This window comes from Typopeltis vanoorti, chromosome 8 (genome assembly GCF_054136105.1).
Source record: "Typopeltis vanoorti isolate ZY-2024b chromosome 8, IOZ_Tvanoo_1.0, whole genome shotgun sequence".
Lineage (NCBI taxonomy): Eukaryota > Metazoa > Arthropoda > Arachnida > Uropygi > Thelyphonidae > Typopeltis > Typopeltis vanoorti.
The window spans coordinates 78,642,705-78,663,951 of record NC_143556.1 but is presented as its reverse complement, the minus strand read 5'-3'; the positions used below and the strand labels follow the sequence as shown (position 1 = coordinate 78,663,951).

The 21,247-nt window shown below is 37.9% G+C and overlaps 1 protein-coding gene across 1 annotated transcript in view; it reads right to left on the bottom strand.

Annotated features, from left to right (window-relative positions):
* Window positions 1-21,247, bottom strand: part of LOC150104147 (protein Fe65 homolog) — a 554,216-nt gene that overhangs the window by 153,159 nt on the left and 379,810 nt on the right. Inside the window, exons 12-13 of the mRNA XM_090396406.1 lie at window positions 14,033-14,048; window positions 8,388-8,670 (exon numbers count right to left, since the gene is read on the bottom strand). Coding sequence (XP_090252532.1) covers window positions 8,388-8,670; window positions 14,033-14,048 — 299 coding nt within the window. The remainder of the gene's footprint in view (window positions 1-8,387; window positions 8,671-14,032; window positions 14,049-21,247) is intronic.

Sequence of the window (21,247 nt, the reverse complement as noted above, 5' to 3'; positions counted from 1 at the left end):
ATGCACATAAGAATATAAATTAAATTACACTTTAATAAATATTTCCGATATTTCTGCAACGTCACGTTGCCATCTTCAAAAGGAATTTACAAAAATAGGCACATGCACGTAGGCACTACACACAGTAACTGAGAATGAAGTGATGAAGCTATTGTTCTCCTAAAAGTCCTGATGGTGTCCCCTAGCAGGCTATTGGGCTGAAGGTCTGCTGATGTAAGCCTCCCAAATTTTGGGCAGTCTCATACAACCAAATTTGTTGAGGCTTGGTTTGTTGAATCAAGATCACCCTGGAAAAAGAGGAAAACAACAGCCTCCCTTTTCTAGACACACACAAGTCACCTGCCAGCCTGATGGAACCTTGGTTTTCTCAGTTTATAGAAAACCCACCCATACAGGCAGGTACATCCACCAACAATCCCACTACTACCCCCTCACAACAATATGGAGTGGTGAGAACGCTATACAACAGGGCTAAACTAATCTGTTCTAATGACAAGGCCCTAAACACTGAACTAAATCACATCCTCAACACTTTCTCAGCCAGTGGCCACCTCCCCCCCCCCCCCCCCCCCCCCCCATAAAATCCAAAAAATATTGAAACCAACAAACCCCCCCATTCACAACAAGGATTACTCTAAATCCATCACCATCCCCTACATCTGAGGCACCTCAGAAAAAATTACCAAAATCTTAAAAAAACACGACTTGACCTCCTGTTACAGACCAGACAGAAAATTGGCATCCCTTATCCACTTCCCCTAAACCTACCTGGTGTATACCAGGTCCCTTGCAGCTGTAAACTGTCTTACTTTGGCCAAACAGGCAGGATAGCAAATATCAGAATTTCGGAACACAAGGACTACATCTGGTTTCACAAGTATAGCCAGTCTGGTCTTACAGACCATGCTCTGGATACACGCCACACAATACGGTGGAAGAAAGCTACAATAATACACCATAGCAAGTCCAAACCTCAACAAATTTGGTTGTATGAGACTGCACAAATTTGGGAGGCTTCTATCAGCAGACCTTCAACCCAATGGTCAAGAATACCTACATAGCTGCTAAGGGGGGCAACCATCAGGACTTTTAGGAGAACAATAGCTTCATTCTCAGTTACTGTGTTGTAGCCTATGTGCATGTGCCTTTTTTGTCATCTTGAAGATGACGTTGCCGAAATATCGGAAATATTTATTAAAGTGTAATTTAATTTATATTCTTATGTATGTTGTCAATTCCATAAGTGATTTAGTAACACTAACATGTAGAGATAAAGGAGTTATTATCCCTCGTTACAAAGCTTTGATATGACCACTTCTAGATTACTGTGCTCAGGTTTGTGCCCAGTGATTATGATAGTGGGTGGTTTGTGAAACACTTCCTATGATAGAAACATTTAATTTTTTTAAAGAATTTTATAGGATTGATGCAGGGGAAATGTTTCAGCAGTTGGCTAAAGGGGGAGCAGAACAAGAGTTCATCCCTGGGAATTGGGTAAGAGTATGTGGTTAGCAAGAGTCCGAGGACTAGATTTTTCATTTAGAGTGGTGAATGAATGGAATAGGTTTGCCTGAGTCGGTTGTGAGTGCTTTGTTTGTTAATGGTTTCAAGGAGAGGTACAATAGATATTGTGTTGATAGTTTGGGTTTCCCACGATGAGTCTTAGGAAGCCATGGAGGTGACTGTGCAATAATAATAATAATTGGTCACTACAAGGTTTGTTAAATGAGAAGGAATATACCTCCATAATAAATAACAAATTACAAGATAACCACAGTAATTTACTTTAATCAAATTAAAGTACAGATATTTTGGACTCAAAATAGCAGTACATCATCATCAGTGCATAGAAACAAGCAAATCAAAGAAGCTGGACAAGGCACATACAACAGCAGATACAAATAAAGCAAATAACTGACTCCTATGTTCCAACACCTAAGGATTCTTCAACAGACTGAGGATTTCCAATCCCTTATATTTCTGGTATCTCTGAACCTATTCATAGAATTTTGAAGCAGTATCACCTTATTTCTACATACTTTCCTATCAACAAAATTTATCATCTGTTACCATCTACAAAAGACAAATTGTTACCTCTATTATAAGCTGGTGTTTACCAGATACTTTATGAATGCAATTTGGGCAGACAGGCCGTTCTGTGGAAAAAGAATTAGTGAACATCAGTATTATATTGAATAAATGAAACCTCAAAAGTCTGGTCTGGCACAACATAGTATTGACACAAAACACAGTATGAAGCTTGTCTTCTCCATGGAAGCAGTTTTAAAAATGAATGCGTTTTCAAAGAAAGTTGCAAAGCTCTCTTACATCGACCAAATCTGAGATGGAATGATCGTCACTCTCTCTCCCATTCTATTACACAGAATGGGAGATGTTTACATAGAATTACATTCTATGTAAACATCGAAAATAGTTTCAATATTCATTTAAGTTAATTACTGTGGTTATTGTGTAAATTGTTGTCAACAGTTATGCCACAGGTACCTTTAAAGATTATACCTTCATAATGACAAAAATCGAAAAATATGTGTAAGGCATGTAAAGCTATAGTTTTTATATGGCCAAAAGTTGGCAAAATATCAAAGATGACTGATTTTACTATTGCTCATGTCTGGGTATTCTGCTGATGTGCTGGCAATGTTCTGATGAGTAATAAAATAAAAAGCATACACATAATTCATAAATTATTATATATTTATTCTATAAAATTCCCCCCCCCCATAAGAATGACTAGGAATTAATTATTTTTTTTTACATCTTATTTAATATATTTATATTTGTGATATGTCAGGTCCTCTAAAGCATGGTGCCTGGGGCAGGTGTCCCTCTTTCTCAAGTCTAAGGGCAGCATTGGATAGGATTTGAAGTAAGTGAGAGCAAGTCATTAATGTACCAGAGGAAGAGATGGAGTGAAAGTACAGAACCTTAGAGTATTCTTGCATTGGTGGGAAAATATGAGTAGAAGGAACCAGATACTATGACAAGTTGTGATTTTCCCTTGATACTTGTTATGGTAATAGCTTCAATTCTGTTGATGCTAAGTTTGTTCCAGTAGCTGACTTTTTACTGTTCATCCTGGTTCCCAGGTGAAAGCAGCAGTGCATTCTTTAACTAGGTGATGCTACAACCAGCATGAAATTTTATGTCATACCACCTTGTTTTATTTCTGGTTTAAGCCAATACAGAATATAATTTGGTCGGCTAAGTTGCAAGTTGACATCTAGTCCTTGCTTGCTCAGAATAAAGCGGATATCTACTAATGGGACAAGCCATGTGAAGGTGAGGATTGGACTTTAGTTCAGAAGTCCTAGTCAGTTTTCCTGCCTTCTTTAATGATAATATGGAGGTTTACTTCCAGTAAACTGACTTTGATTTTAAAGTGATCCGAGAAAAATTATTTATTAAATAATAACTGCTAATTTCCACATTTACCCAATTATTAAAAAATAACATAAGGAAAGTGGCCAATTATAAATGGCAGCTATTTAGAATTGCCACTCTATTTATTTATTTTTTTTAAATGAGATATAGCTCTTTTCACAGATTTTAAGGAAGAGGAGCTGAAAGGTAACGTTACCATGGTTTTTCCAATTAGAAGGGATTTTTTTATCAAATGTAATTAAAGGAATCAGGATTATGACTGACATATGTCAATCATAATCCTGATTATCAACATGCGCTTTAACTAGCATATACCTGGGTGGTTGCCAGCAGTGTGAGGACCTCTGTGAGAAAAGGGTATATGTGGAACTACAAGGGGGGGGGGAGTGATTATGAAGAGCTCAGGAGACAGCTTGCAGGTGTAGCATGGAATGAGGAGTTAGCTTGAAATCAATGCAGCTTGAGGGATTTTCAAAAACTATCTAGTAGATACAATGTCTAAGTGTATTCCAAGGGTGAGAAGGTTAAATAAGGTAGGTGTGAGATGGATGAATAAAGAGATTAAGCATGCGATACAGAGAAAGACGGCATTGTGGAGGCAGCAAAAGAGAAGTGGAAATAACCAATTCCATGAGGTCTACAAAGAAAAGGCAAGGAGAGTGACTTGGTTGGTAAGGGTAGCTAAAGAGAGGTATGAACAGCAGTAAGCTAATGAAGCCAAAAAGAATCCTAAGGAGTTCTTTCGATATGTAGCCAGCAAAAGAAAGAATGATTATGGAAGGATGACATTGATGGGAGAAAATGGCATAAAGACAGCTGTTGCAGAATGTGTGGTGGAGATACTTAATGAGCCATTCATAAAGGTCTTTCAATCTTGTGAATGTGACTTCATGGAGGGATTGAAAGCAGTAGATGATGCGAAGGAGAGACTGACTGTAAGTGAGCAAGAGGTGTATGGGTGGGGGGGGGGGGGTGGGGGGGGGGGGGGGTGGGGGGGGGGGGGGGTGGGGGGGGGGGGGGGTGGGGGGGGGGGGGGGTGGGGGGGGGGGGGGGTGGGGGGGGGGGGGGGTGGGGGGGGGGGGGGGTGGGGGGGGGGGGGGGTGGGGGGGGGGGGGGGTGGGGGGGGGGGGGGGTGGGGGGGGGGGGGGGTGGGGGGGGGGGGGGGTGGGGGGGGGGGGGGGTGGGGGGGGGGGGGGGTGGGGGGGGGGGGGGGTGGGGGGGGGGGGGGGTGGGGGGGGGGGGGGGTGGGGGGGGGGGGGGGTGGGGGGGGGGGGGGGTGGGGGGGGGGGGGGGTGGGGGGGGGGGGGGGTGGGGGGGGGGGGGGGTGGGGGGGGGGGGGGGTGGGGGGGGGGGGGGGTGGGGGGGGGGGGGGGTGGGGGGGGGGGGGGGTGGGGGGGGGGGGGGGTGGGGGGGGGGGGGGGTGGGGGGGGGGGGGGGTGGGGGGGGGGGGGGGTGGGGGGCTCTTCTTCTCAGCTCGTCATTATCATACCTGAGTAACACACACTATCTTTCCTCTCTGCGTTTTCTTTTGTACAACCTCAAGTGTGAATCTCAGATCTCTCACCACCTGATTTACATTGCCTCTCAAGTCATTCAGGCCCACCATCACAATCATCTCATCCCCCCCCTCCCCTGCTTAATGCCATAGCCACACTTTCTATTGTTTCTCCAGGCAAACATTCCTCTGGCATCCTTTCTTGCACACCACAGATCATCGAGTCTCCATACATCATACCTCTTACCACTCTGTTCCTTGATTGCTCACCTGCATACCTCACTCCCCCCCCCCCCCCAACTCTTTCTCTTTGTGTTTCCCTACTTACCTGCTGTCCTGGAATCACTCTATCCCTGGTTCCAGCACTCACTCGCATTTTTCCCATTCTCTCTCTCCAAATGTTTCTATTCTCTACTCTTCTATCATTCCCATAACTCTCTCTCACTCCTACTCTGATTCACCTAATCTCATTTCATTTCCAAGACATTCCACCTCCTCTTTCAGCTCATCTCTCTCTCTCTCTCTCTCTGCAAGTTAGCCACACTAGCAAGAGTGGCTAACTTGCAGATTTCCAAGATTCCTAGATTGGAAGCCATTCATCCTTCCAATCAAGAAAATTTCTGAAAACTTCACAATCATTCAAGCCTTCTACACTCCCTACTCTTAATTTTTTCATTCATATTTCACTCGTTATTCTCACCCCTCTATCACACTACTCTTCTCTGTAGGTTGAGATTCTCCCACCCCAGATGCAACAAGGTCAGTTATTGTAATATCTAACTCACTAAGTTCCTCCCATTGCCTACATTTTGCACATATATGCATTCCCCCTTCTCTCACCCACCATATATCCAACTGCTGGGGATGCATACATGCCACAAAATCCTGTATTATGTTAAGCAAAATAGAGTCCTTAAATGGGGGGGGGGGGCTTGGTGACACAGCATTTGCAATTGGAGCTGGGGCTGCTGCCATCATTCAAACAGTGCCAAGGAACTACTACAACTAAATGCCAAATACTAAACACTCTACTATACTGTGTTATACACTCTACTGTAAACTGATTTACTATAAGTATAAACTATATTTAACTATACTAAATAACTAAATACAAAAGCTTATCTTCTTCTCTTCCACCGTAGATACGTCCGACGCTGACCTTGCCTTCTCGGTAACCAAAAAATAACACAATATAAACAACTAAACTCCAAAAGCAGCACCACTTCGCGACAGAAGTCACACTATACACCGTTTAAAAACACTTTTTTCTAGCACAGCTCAAATCCACTGCCACGTACTTCAGCAACTATAGCACCTTTGCCAAATAAAGAATAATTTTATAAATTAAAGATACCAAGAAATTATATACTTGGTTTAATCCTTTATCCAAGTGTAAGCAAACAAGTTCGCACTTGAACTATTTTCAGAACTGGGGCAACTCGTATATAGAAGCTTATGACTTCACATCAGTTGCCTTAGAATCTCATAATGCAAAGAACATATCCTTACTGGTATGTATAATGCTATGCATTATGGGAGGGTAACTACCTAGACCGGTTTCGACTTTTATTGAGGTCTCTTCAGTGGGAGCCAGACCCAGAGGTGATACCAAGATTGAAGTAATGCAGAAGTCATATTTTCATATACAAGTTGCCAAAAGTTGTTACACCTTATTATTAAATTACTCTGGATTAGAGATAGTTGTTGAAAGTTTTTCCTCTTGGTTATACTATAAATTAAAGATACCAAGAAATTATATACTTGATTTAATCCTTTTATATCTTTATATATTTAGTATGACTTCTGCATTACTCCAACCTTGGTGCCACCTCTGAGTCTGGTTCCAGGAATAGCCATTACAGACTGTGGTTGTTGTCACCCTACTATATGCTGTATCCCAGTAATAAAAATAAGTTAATCAAAACAAGTAACTTTAGGTAATAACTGTGACTAACTCATTTTGAGTTTTCTGGTGTTGAACTTTTTTACCATCCATCCATTCCTATAGTTTTTATATAACCCAATAATCATTTCACACACTTGTAGTTGTTTATGCTAATAGGTTTTGAGTGTTCCCCTTACTTTAACATTATGTCAATATTAAAACCATATCAAAACATTAAGAAAACAGAATTCTGACAATGCCTTTTAATCCCTTAAGGAAGTAGGCGAGGCCATTCTAGTCCTATCAGAGTCAGCTGGCACAAGACTATCTTATTTATTTATTTATTGTATGGCAATCTATATACAGTTATAAAAGTGCATGTACATAAATCAGTACAAATATGTAAAAGGTAAATGAATAATGTAAATGACAAACAATTAAAGTAAAACAAAGGCAGTTACAATTTTGATGGACAAAGCACTTATAAATTAAGATCATCTAATCCATATTAATTAAGTTATCTAATCCATATATCAGATATATAGATATCTGATATCCATATATCATATAAGAGGCGGTGTTGCCTCCAGGAAGTCGCTTCTTTGACTAGTATATGTGCAAAGATTGTACTCAGTGGAAATATGATGGATTGATTGGTTCAGATGTCCACAGTCACACTCTGATGAGGGAATTTTCCCCCACTTGTACAGAAAGCTTGCATATCTTCCATGGCCGGTAAGGATCCTGTTCAGTGTTGTCCATGTCTTTCAGCTCAGTTCCATACCCGGGATGTTGAGACAATGCCTATCAAACCAAATTTCGAGTTGGACATTGGTATTTATGCTCCACATTCGTTTCCACTGATCTTTAGTATTACAGTTAGCCATTCTCAGATGTTTGGTTTCATGAAGAAGGGGACTTTCTTGATTTCAATTTGTTAAGCTGTAGTTCTGATATGTCATTATGCAATAGCAATTCAATATTTCTGAGTATTTTGTCATATTCTCGTAATAGAGTGTCACATCTTCGTAGATTATGTTACTCAGCATTGGAAGCCAATAAAGAGGAGTCGTTTTTATAGTTCCAGATATAAGTCACATTGTGGTGTTAAGCTGATGGTCATTGGTTTAGTATGGTAGCTATTGAGTCAGGCTGGGGCACAGTACTCTGCCACCGAAAAAACCAGATTGAGTGCAGGTCTTCGTAATGTGCTTGCTGCTGCACCCCACGACAGAATTTCTGAATGATGTTTTTACTAGTTCTTATTTTTCCAGCTGTGTTTCTTATATGATAGAGTATGGTCGAGTGTAACTCCTAGATACTTAGGGTATTTATTATGGTGTAGGACTGAATTTCCGAATGGAACGTTCAACTCGTCTTGTGCCAATTTTTTATTGAGATGGAAAGTTGACACTTCAGTTTTACTTTGGCTTGGTTGTAGTCTCCATTTCTTAAAGTAAATATGCATGGAGGCAAGGTCGTTTGTGAGGGTTTCCTCCATCTGTCTTAGTTCTCTATTTCTGGTGGCTAGCGCTATGTCATCCGCATTGCAGAATTTTCTAGATACTGTGTCTGGCATATCAGTTATATATAAGCTAAATTTACCTTGTGGTAAATCGTTAAGTTTCTTCTGGTTAGTAATATTTTCTCCAAGGACAACACAGAAATATCTATTGCTGAGCATATTATTAACAAGTTGCATTGTTTTTCGACATGGTAGTACTTTCATTAATTTATACAGCATGCCCTCTCTCCAGACAGTACCATATATGGCAGTTAGATCAAGAAAAACCGCAGAGGTTTTTAGATTTTGTTGAAAGTCAGATTCTAAGTATGACATCAGTGCTAGAACCTGGTGATAACAACTACAATTAGGCCTAAAGTCTGCCTATTCAATTGAAATGTGTTCAAAAATGGTGATGCTTATGCAATCATATGATAGCTTTTCTGGGTTTGGGAAAAGCTATTATCTTATTTTTCTTAAATTCTTTCGGTAACACTCTGGCATTCATTATTACCGAAAAGAAATGGGCGAGCCATTTTTTAGTGTTATTGTCAGCATGAATAAGAAATTCCAGGTGAACTCCGTTGAACCACAGGACCATTCCCATATTTGTATTGTCCAGTGCATTGTTGATTTCCTCATTGCTGAAAGGACTCGCACATTCTGATTTATCTTGTAGTTTTCATTTTAATTCTCTGGCTTCTCTTTTAGCTTCAATGGTATGATTTCTGTCACGTTGACATCTTGAGATTTTAGCAATTTGGTTTGGCGTAACATTGTCTTTTTAGTAGTCACCATTGTGCCATCTCCTAGCTTCCGTAACACACACGCCAAGCCTTCCTACTGGAGTGCTTAAAGTCTAGTCTCTCAATTGTTTCAGTCCAGCATTGTTATCTTGCTGCATCTAATTCTTGAAGAAGTTCATTTGTGATTTCCAAATCACCACTTTCCAAAAATTTCTCATAAAGTGACTATCAAGGCAGCCAAGACTATCACTAAATATAAATGGCATCCAGTGAGAGACAGCAGACATCTGTGCTTCCATCTTGTAGTCCCTTACACAATATATTTAGAGTCTAAAATAGTATGGGTTCTATGATTGATTTTCTTGCCCATGCAGAGATCAAATAAACTTGGGAAACAGTTGAAGAAAGGGTTAGAAAAATCCTTGAAGATTAAAGGGTTAGAACAGCTTTCTTGGGTGATCTGGTGCTATAGATACAAATGCCACAGGGCCACACATGTGTCTTTAAAAACATTTAAAAAACACAAACATATAATGATGAAATGATAAAAGTGCCTCTTATCAAAAAAAGCACCTAGGTGAGTATTTCCCCCCCCCCCCTTCATTGTGAGTAATGAGTAAATGGAATGGTGGTGGTGGTGGGAAATGAGAAGAATGGCTTCTAAATTTAAAAAGTATGATAGACATTACGTGATCTGGAGGAGGATCAATTTCAGAAGCTGAGGAGTGTAGTTGATAGTTGGGAAGGAGGAGTATATCCTCAGCAGGTGGAAATGCAATGTAGCAGGGGACCCATCTTAAAGGAGTCTCAGAAATACATGGAGGTGTCAAATTGTGATATACACACGCACGCATGCATTTATTGCTAAAGGCCAAAATGAAATAACTGCATATGTATTATAATTTTTTTTAATTTTCAACACAAAATGCAATTTAATTGTCACATTATTATTTTTTTCAAATACAGTGACAGGAATGTTAAAGATTTCATATGCTATTGTTTTTCTGAAATAAAATATTATAAACAAATCACATTAATTAAGTGGACTAATGCACCTATCATCTTTATAACAAATTATGGATGCAGATTGTCTTGTATTTCAATAATCGCCTTCTTTGAGGTCTATTAAGTATCACCTTTCCTTCTTATTTCATAATTTTTGCCTTAGGATACTGAATATTTTTCACTTGGTTTATATGTTCTATTCAGTTTTGCTTATTTTTTTTAAAATTCTACAGATTTTGCAATTTTGTAAAATATATGTGTGTGTGTGTGTATATATATATATATATATAAAAGGAACATGAGATTAATAACATGATTATCATACCCCCCTGCTTGCCAATCATTGAAATAAATCAAATGAGCAGAAGATCTTGACTAGTAGTCTGGGACAGTTAGTAGGTGCTTAGATTACCACAAAGCAATTAACACTAAAGAAAGTGTATTATGTCTGCAAACTAATCTTTAAAGGTACTCAAGGCATAACTATAAAGAACAAATTAGGTGATAACCTAGTTTTTCTAATAGCAATTCTAATATAGGTGATAACCTGGTTTCTAATAGCAATTCTAAGAAACTTAGTTTTTTTGAATTGCTATTAGAATTATTTCACTATGAAATATTTGCACTTTCATTTACTTAAAGTTAATTACTGTGGTTATTGTGTAATTTGTTATCTGTAAACTGCATGTGTTCTCGAGATGCATGCTACTCCCGTTCCTCCCATGTACAAACCATGCTGGTTTGTACATGGGAGGAACTGCAGTAGCATGCTGCTTGGAGTTCAGATATTATGTAGTTTACTATATCAAGTATTTTATACAGTAAATTACTATATAAATTTAGATAAAAAAAAAATGAATTTTATTAATATACCTAGAGAAGAAACAGAGTAACAAGGCAGCTAAATAAGAAAGAAGATTTAGTTACCTGAGACAGACAACTTAATCTATCTTGAATTGTGCACTAGAAATAGGAGGTGTAAAAAGGCACCAAGGAGAGGAAAAACTAAGATGGGAAACCTTAGATCTGATGAAGAAAAGAAGAGATATAAAAAGAGATTTGAATGACACCAATAAAATAGAATATACGGAAATTTGTAAAACTATATGTAAAAGGATGAAACATGTACTTAGATCGTATAATACTAGGAAAATTAAAGAAACAATAGAAAATAATAGTAATATGAAGGTCCTAAAACAAACATTATCAGTTGGAACAAAGGAAATAGCTGCTGTAAGAGGAAAAAATGGTGAACTGATAAAAAATAGAGATGCAATAATCAAAAGAATTCAGGAATTTTATACTGAACTCTATGAAGACAAAGACGGGGACATCCAAGAATCATCTATGGATTACTCAAGTGAGGAAGAACTTGATGCTCCTGAGATCTTACAAGGTGAAGTGGAAATGGCACTGTGAGAAATGAAGAATGGAAAGGCTCCAGGAGAAGATGGAATTATGGTAGACTTCTTAAACTGGGAGGAAGCCCTGTCATCAAACAGCTGACTAAACTCTTTAATAAATGCCTAAAACAGAGAAAAATTCCAAAAAAATTGGTACAATTCACTTCTAATATTAATTTTTAAAAAAGGCAATAAGGAAGAAATTAAAAATTACAGACCTATAAGCCTACTCCCCACCATATATAAAGTTTTCACAAAAATTATAAATAATGGAATAAAATCTAAACTAGAGGGAATGCAATCCTGTGAACCAGCTGAATTTAGGAAGAATTACAATACTTTGGACCATATTCACACATTAAGACAGCTCATTGAATACAATAAACCCTTATGTCTGGCCTATATAGACTATGAAAAAGCACTTCATTCAGTTAAAACATCTGCAACACGAACTGAGAAACCATATATTGAAACACTAAAACATATTTACAATAATGCAACTTCTGTAATTAAATTATATAAAAACAGTGAAAAGTTCCCAATACAAAAAAGGCATCTGGCAAGGCGACACCATATCTCCCAAATTATTTACAGCTGCACTAAAGGAAGTCTTTAGAAGCCTTGATTGGGAAACAAAAGGAATAAACATAAATGGAAAAAGGCTGCATCATCTGAAATTTACAGATGATATTGTCCTGATAGCAGATAATCTTGAAGATCTGGAAGAAAGGATAAATCAGCTAAATGAAGCCTCCAGAGAAATTGGATTAAAAATAAATAGAGAAAAAACAAAAATAATGATGAATAAATACATAAACCATAGGACTATCAAAGTTGAAAACCATGAAATAGAACAAGTTACTTCATATGTATGTTTGGGCCAATTGTTATCCTTTGAGGAGTGCCAAAGAAAATAGATTGAACGAAGAATTCACCTTGGATGGAAGGCTTATGGGAAAATGAGAGACATATTCAGAAGTGACATCCCTATGAGTCTAAAAAGGAAAGCTTTCGACCAGTGCATACTTCCTGTCCTAACATATGGAGGAGAAACATGGACTTTAACAGAAGCCCTAAACAAAAAGCTGCGAACAACACAACATCGCATGGAAAAAAGTATGCTAAAAATAACATTAAGAGATAGGAAGATAAATATCTGGATAAGATCTCAAACAGGTGTCATGGATATTGTAAAATACATTAAACAGGCTAAGTGGCGATGGGCTAGCCATATTGCCAGATGGAGTGACGGGAGATGGACTAGAAAAACAACAGAGTGGAGACCAATGGATGGAGCAAGACTAAGAGGAAGACTGAGAAGAAGGTGCAGAGATGAACTGGAACAAATTGCAGGAGTGAGATGGATGGGAGAAGCAGAAAACCGAGTGATCTGGAAAATCATGGGGGGAGACCTTCGTCCAGCAGTGGACAGAACCAGAAGGTTGAAGAAGAAGATGATATGGTGCACATTATTATTATAATATGATTATTAGACCTTCAAGGATTCACAAAATATCATTGTCTAAAGTCCACTCATACCACAAAGTTTATCATAACATTCCTTTATTGTCTGCAACCTCACCTCCCCCCCTTAGACAAGGCATTCCATGTACACAGTACAGCAATCCTTCAATTAATGCACCCCCGATTAGTGCGTCATTTTTTTTCGATACCCAAATTCGATTATTGCGCCTCTAAAATTCAATTAGTGTGCCTATATACATCTTAAAAATAAATGTTAAGATTTTAAAAATTTTCAATCTATACATTTTTCATGGCTAACTATTTTAAAAAATCACTCACCAGGATGAAATAATTTAGTTACTGATTTGAAACATTTTACAGAGTTATTTTTTAATGGCATACTACACTATTTCCATGTACGCTATTTTCCAAATTTACCACCAAAATTTATGTTGCTTGCTTTACATAGCATTTTGCTGATCATATCTCGTGCAACTGTTCTGTACTTTTTTATTTTAAATTATTTTCTTAACCTTTAATCATGAGTAAAAGAATAAGTGAGCAAAAAACAGAAGTGTGAAAATGATTCGAAAAGTAATCTGATTGGAAGAAAAACTTGAAATAATAAAGAAAAATGAACAAGGCAAGTCCAGAGCAAAGATAGGACAAGAACGCAAAAATAGGTGAATCAACTGCTGAATACAAAGAGAAAGGTAAGGCTGCTTGAAGTTCATCATGCATGCATGCACTGAAAATCAAAGTATTATAATGATTGAATTAGAGAGACTTCTTTTTACATGGATCGAAGATTGTAAACAAAAACGGATCCTGCTAAAACACTGGCCTTATTAAATCAAAAGCATCGTCTCTTTGAAACCTGGAAAGAAAGGGCTATCAATGATGGAAAAGAAGAATTCCACGTTAGTGCTAGGTGATTTGAGTGTTTCAAAAAGAGTAATAGCCTACATAATTTTCTAATCACAGGTGGAGTTGCAAGTGCAGATAAGGAGATATCCAGAGATTTTGAAGAAAATTGTGTAAGAAGGGGACTATTGTGATCAACAAATATTTAATGTCGATGAAACCAGTCTTTTTTTGGAAGCGAATGCCTTCCAAGACTTTTCTAGCCAAATCAGAGAAATCTCTGCCTGAAGGTATGTAATACCTTCATATTCCATACCTTCTTCATTCCATTCCATATTCTTCAGGATCAGCATATTCCTGAAGAATATGCTGATCCTGAAGAAGATTCATTCCTGCAATGTCACCACGTGGAGGTGGTGACATTGCAGGAATGAATGAACCAATAGCTTATATGGGAATTGTGGTGAATGAAGTGGAGGTGAATAGTCTATTACAAAACCTCAATGTCAATACATCTGTGGGATTGGATGGTATACAAGCTCATGTCGTACGTGAAGCGGCTAAAGAACTGTCAGTGTCCTTGACCATTTTGTTTCATTTGAGTCTCGGGTCTGGGTTAGTCCCGAGTTCAACTGCATAAAGGAGGTTCCAAGACTGCTGTTGTAAATTACCGACCGATCAGCATATCAGGAATCTTTGTCAAGGTCTTGGAGAAATTAGTCAAGAGAAAAATACAGGATTGGATAGATGAAAATGGGATACTGTATGGGGGACAGCATGGTTTTGTGAAGGGTAGATCATGCCTCAATAACTTGCTCATGTTTTCTAACATAGTGACAGCTGAACTGGATAAGGGTAATGGGTAGTGATTCTACTGGACCTTGCTAAGGCCTTTGACAAGACACCACATGGAATTCTAATCAGTAAACTGCAGCATATGGGGATGGATATAGGGTTGGTGAGATGGATAGGAGGGTGGTTGATGGAGAGATATCAGAGAGTGGTTTATTCAGGAGTAGAGTCCAAAAGACGGCCTGTGACTAGTGGTATGCCACAGGGTTCTGTTCTTGGACCACTACTTTTCAATTTGTTCATTAATGATATAGGAAAGGATCTGAGAGGAAGTGTTCATTTGTCTGCTGATGATGCAAAGTTGGATAGAGCAATACTGAGTGCACAGGATGTCAAAATTTTGCAAGATGATTTAGATAGTTTGGAGGACTGGACTAAGGAAAATGGATGTCAGTTTAATGTGGCAAAGTGTAAGGTTATGCATTTTGGGGTGAAAAGATTAGCAGCAGTATATCACACTTGGTGGAACCGTACTCCAGGAGATTGATGAGGCCAGGGATTTGGGAGTGTTGGTGGATAGGGAGTTGAAGTTTAGGGGCACATCACAAAAGTGGCTAAATCAGCTCATCACATCACTTGGTTGCTGAAAAATACTTTAACAAGCAGAGACAAACAACTTATTATTCCTCTGTATCGAGCCTTGATAAGACCCCATCTAGACTACTGTACCCATCTAGACTAATCGGCACCAGGGTTTCTTCTTGATGGGGAGGCGGTAGAGAGGATCCAGAGACGAGTGACCAAGATAATAGCCTGACTATGGAATGAACCTTATGAGAAAAGTTGAAGATTTGTGGGTTGCAGAAATTGGTTGATAGGCAAAAAAAAGGGGGTGATATGATTGAGACATTCAAATTACTGAAGGGTTTCTATAAGATTAATTCAGAAGATATTTTTGAGAATAGGACTAGTGGTGGGAGGACTAGGGGCCATACATGGAAGCTGGGCAAGAGTGTGGTTAGCAAGGGTGTTAGAGCTAGGTTTTTTACTTGGAGAGTCATGAATGAGTGGAATAAGATGCCAGAGTCTGTTGTGGGTGCCATGACTATGAACGAGTTCAAGGCGAGGTATGATAGATACCGTGTGAATGTCGAATAGTTGTTCTTGACATGATGTTAGGGCCTTCCTCGATGAGTGTCGACTGCTTGGAATTGCCCGTAATAATGATAATAATATGAAGAAAATTTAATCACTGACAAGCCCAAAGAGGCTTCACAGAAACATAGTGAAAATAGTTTTCCTACAATCAGTTTATAAGCAGCAATGCTTAGAGACTGACCCTGGTGAAGAGAGAACCAGAAAATTTGCAGAAAAGGCAATAGGGCCATACCATCAGTTATATGAAAAAAAGAAACAGAATGCCTGCCAGAGTACATCAGCTCAATTCTTTGTTAAGAAGCAGAATAATGAATTTATATTCTGAATATGTTTTATTGTCGTTCAGCTTCATGGTTTTCCTTTAACTAGGCCCTGAGACATACCCTAATTCTTTTATAAAAAAAAATTAAGGGTCAAAAAAGAAATCTGAGGAACGAATTATACATTTTCCTATAGGTTATTATATTCGATTAGTGCGTTTTCGATTAATGCACCTGTTTTAAAGAACACATTAGGCGCATTAATTGAGGGATTGCTGTACTGTTCTTAAAAAAACATATTCTACTCCTTACACAACTTTTAGGACTGGTCCTTTTTCCCTTTCCCTCGTTTTATCACTTTGGTAAACTTCCTTGGTGTCTATCATATTGTCTCAGAGCAATCCTCAGGGTTTCTCTGGATACTTTTGTAATATGCCCCCCCCCCCCCCCATCATTTCAAGATTTTTTGCTTCCATCTCCTCCTCCTCCTCTGTCACTTCCAAGCATACTTTCCATAAACAGAATACACACTTCCATTTATGGACCACAAAAGTTTAAACCTTACAATTCATTATATTAAAGTGGTATACCCAATCTCCACTATTCTAGCATAATCAAACCCAATCAAGTGTCACTACATCACCATAATTCCTAATAACACTGCACAGGCTCTAATTACCTAGAACAACTGAATATTTTATCTGAAATGAATGAATTTACAATATTAATGCTAAAAGTTGAATAGAAATTGTTCCAGTACTGGACCTTATGCACACTCGATGTGTAACATTCCTCCTCTTTGATATTGGAATATTAGTTTTTTTTTTTAGGAGATTTAGGTTTGGAAGGGACTGGCTAGATTCTGCTGGCCATTATGAAAAGTCACGATTTGCACACCGTGTTTTGGACACTACTACCACCACCACCAGACATGATTACATGGAGAAACAAATACAGTGCTACACAGAAGTCATTACATGTCCAAGAGATTATTTGTGGAATTAGCAGCAATAAAACACTTCCTAAACATCAACAAGTAATTGGCATTAATTTATCAAACATTTTGGCAACTTTTAATACAACTTTAGATAATGCTGGATACAATGTTCATTTGTTGGTTACACTTTTGAATGGCTTCCACATTTTATTTATTTTTATGTGTCTCTCACCCATAAAAGGTTGTAAACTTACAGTGCATTAAGTAACATGGATAGGTTAAGGATTTTTTATTGCATTATTCATTTATTTATTTTGTAGTTTTTTTATTTATTTTTATATAGTTCAGAACCCCTGCTTTAAAGAACACATGGAACTTTATCACGTCACTTTACCAGAGCCTCCAGTATGTAGGGTGGTGGTCTCACATATTAAACTACCACCTATACACAATCACAAATATCCATGTCAAGAAGGATTCAAACCAGCAGACTGCTGATTAGAAAGTAGGTACTTTGTCAATTGGACCAGCAAATTACTCGCTTATTAGTGCCTTTTGTACTGTGACTTTTTTTTTTCTCTTCTGAAGATGATGGCTTGAAACCCAGAAAAATACTGGCAGCATAAATAATCTTATTTATTCTGTTCTTATGAAAAATGTTAATGGTATAAACACAAAACATAAATAATGGAAATATCTAAGCATTTCTAAACATATTAAATCATCCAATCACAGAAAAAAAAATCTTCTCATTTTTAAAAAAAGGGGAAAAATGCACCCATTAGTTTCTCCCTTTTTGCATTGAAATGAACTATGTTGTAGTAAATGTCATACATGTCACAAAATGACACAATATGTATATATATCATCATCAGCCATTGTCAATCCACTGTTGGATGAAGGCCTTCCCAAAATTACTCCAAAAACTGTCTGTCCATGGCTCTCCTTTCCCATGTCACTCCTGCAAATCTGATGATATCATCAATCTACAGTGATTTAGGTCGGCATCATGGTCGTTTTTCCTCCCAGAATCCAATCCAGTACTTTTTTTTGCCTATTGTTGATCTTGTCTTTGAGCAATATGCCCAGCCCATTGCCACTTCAGATGTTTCACTCTTCCTATGATGTCAGAGACTTTGGTTTGGTTTCTTATCCACATATTCCTTTTGTGATCCAGTCTTCTGATACTAAGCACACTTCTTTCTATGCTAAATTGTTTTGTTCTTAATTTTTGAATTTCCTCTGCATTTAGTGTCCATGTTTCACAGCCTATGTCAATATAGGAAGAATTTTCTCTTCAGGCATAATGGTAGTTTGCTTTTGAATATTCAATGTAATTTCCCAAATGCTTTCTACCCAAGCATCATGCATCTTTTAATTTTGTCCATAATATTTTGTTCTATTGATATCTGTTGTCCTAAGTATATGTAATGATCTACTTCTTTAATTTCATCATTTCTGATTTTTATTATTTTTGGTTGGACATAGCTATTGAACATAACTCGGGTCCTCTTTAAGTTTATCTTTAGCTTAGGCCAGCTGTTTTGCTAGCAATTTGGAGTTCATGAATATGAATCAGTAATTTATGCACAATTGAAATAAAAATAAAACTATGTCATCTGCAAAGCGTAAATGACTTAAATATCTTCCATTTATCTTCAGACCTTTCCTTTCTCAATCAATAAGTTCGAATATTTCTTCTAGGCATACTGTGAATAATTTTGGAGATATTGTGTCACCCTGTTTTAAACCTCTCTGTATTTCCACAGTAGAGATGTTTCCATTGAAATGAATTGCTGCTGTGGCATTGGTATATGCTGATTTGATGCTTCCGATGTGAGGCTCCTCCACTTGTTAGTTTCATAATGCTTTAGGTATTGCACAAGATTTTACTGAATCAAAGGCTTTCTCATAATCAATAAAACCAAGACATAATGGTAACTGATATTCATTACACCGTTCAATAATCTGTTGTACAACTTGAATATGGTCCATTGTACTAAAGCCACTTCAAAAGCCCACCTGTTCTTTTGGTTGTGCTAGGTCTAGAATCGTACAGTCTACGAGCTAAGACTTTTGTAAACATTTTGTAAACCACTGATAGTAGACTGATGGGTTGGTAGTTCATCTAGTCTTCTACTTCACTTTTTTTTTTTTTTAAAGCTAGAAATCCTCTGACATGCATGACATTTAGTGCATAAGAGTGGATCTTAAAGCAGTCTAAATATTAGATAATGCTTACTCAAGAAAAAGTTGCCAATCTTGGGTTTAAAGGGATAGATTTATATATAATATACTATACCAATAACAACAATAATATATAATAATAATAATAATATCTATATATAAGTAATATGTTTTAAAACTAATTTGTGGATTGTGGTCTTATCCAATCCTTGAGCAGAGCATTCAAAGTCTGGAATTTTTATTCAAAATGTCATTCTATTATTGTATTGCAGGGATCTGCTGATAAGGAAAGTCTCACTAGGAGAGTGAATAATAACAGTGTGGTTGGAAAGGTAGTCAGCATGTTGCTGAGGTATGATGATGAATTGAGAGAAAGCAGGGAATGGAGTTTGTAAATGGGTGGGATGCATTTGAGAGAAGGATGGAAATGTACAAAGTGATCTGTGCAAGAGAGCAGAGGAAGTAAGAGATGAAGCAAAAAATCAGGAGAGAGGAACTGGTGAGATTGAAGTTGTTGTGAATGAGAATAGTAATACTATGAGTGATAACGACAGAATAAGATGCAAGATAGACAAGGAAATGGGGGGAGTAGATCAGGGTGATACAATATAAGAAGAGAGGATGTTGGAGGTAGTAGTGAATTCATGCATGAGGATGGTCAGTATGGGAATGGGGCATGGGGAGTGTAGTTGAGTCTGAAGAGACAGATAAGGTAAGTGGTGATGAAGCAATCAGGAATGGTCAGATGTGGGGAAATCACAACCTACAAGTGGCATGGGCAGAACTGGTTATAGACCTAATCTGAATTGCTGTGTGTATTTACAAATGCCATGAGCATCAGAAATAAGGGAGATGAAATTGTTTCATTGATTTATAAGGATAAGGGTTATATCCAGATGGGAATAGAAATGGAAAGATATGATGTTTTTTCATGAGGATAGAAAGGACAAGAAGGGAGATTGTGTGTGCAGTTGATGATAGAAGGCAAATTATATCTGTACAAAGTGGATATGCAAGATATAAATAGTGGCAATGATTTTGAGTCAGTATGGTGTGAGGTGGAGGGTGATGGGAAGAGATATTTAGTCAGATGCTGTTACAGGCCAGGGAATGTGGAGGATAGTGATGAAGAAATGTATAAGCAATTTGGGTTAGTGAACAAGGGAAATATGATTATTGTGGGTAATTTTAATATAGCATTATAGAGTGGAATGAAGAGATAGTATTTGGGAATAAGGAAAATAAATTTCTTGAGTTCTTGAGAGACAACTATCTCAGGCATTACATAAAGGCAGGAACAAGAGAATTGAGAGTTTCAGATCTGATCATTTCATCAAAGGATGTGATTGTGAGTGGGGTTCTGCACTTCCCTCCAGTTGGTGAGAGTGATCATGAGTTGTGCCTAACCATATGCTGACTACTGTGAGGAAAGGATATATGTGGAATTACAAGGTTAGTGATTATGAAAAGCTGTGGAGACAGCTTGGAGCTATAGAATGGAATAAGGTATTAAGCAGGAGGGAGATGAATAAGGTAGGTTTAAAATGGATGAACGATGGGATTAAGCATGAAAATTTAAAACAGAAGGATACTGTGGAGGTGTCACAAGATAAAAAATGGTAGTAATCAACTGCATGAGGAGTATAAAGAGCAGGTGAGGAAGGCGATCAGTTGGTAAGAACAGCAAAACTATGGTATGAACAGAAATTAGCAAATCAGGCCAAGAAAAATCCTAGAGAGTTTTTCAGATATGTGGCAAGTAGACTCAAAAATAATTATTGTATGGTGATGTTAATGGATGAAAATTGCAGAATGGTAACTCCTGCAGAAGATATAGTGGAGATATTCAGTGAGGGGTTTTCATCCTCATCAGGGTGAAATCACGAGAAATTCAAGTGTAGTAGAAATAGGAGAAGATGGCTTAATTATGAGTGAACAGAAGGTATATGAGACTGAGGAAATAAATAAGCTTGATGTCAATAAGACGATAATATTCAATGACTTATCACCATGTATCTTAAAGGAACTGGCAGTAGCATTGGCATGCCTGTTTAAATGAGTTTTACAACAGCACAGTTTCCAAAAGAGTGGAAAGAAAGTAAAATTGTTTCTGTGCATAAAGGTGGTGATAAGACTATGGCTACA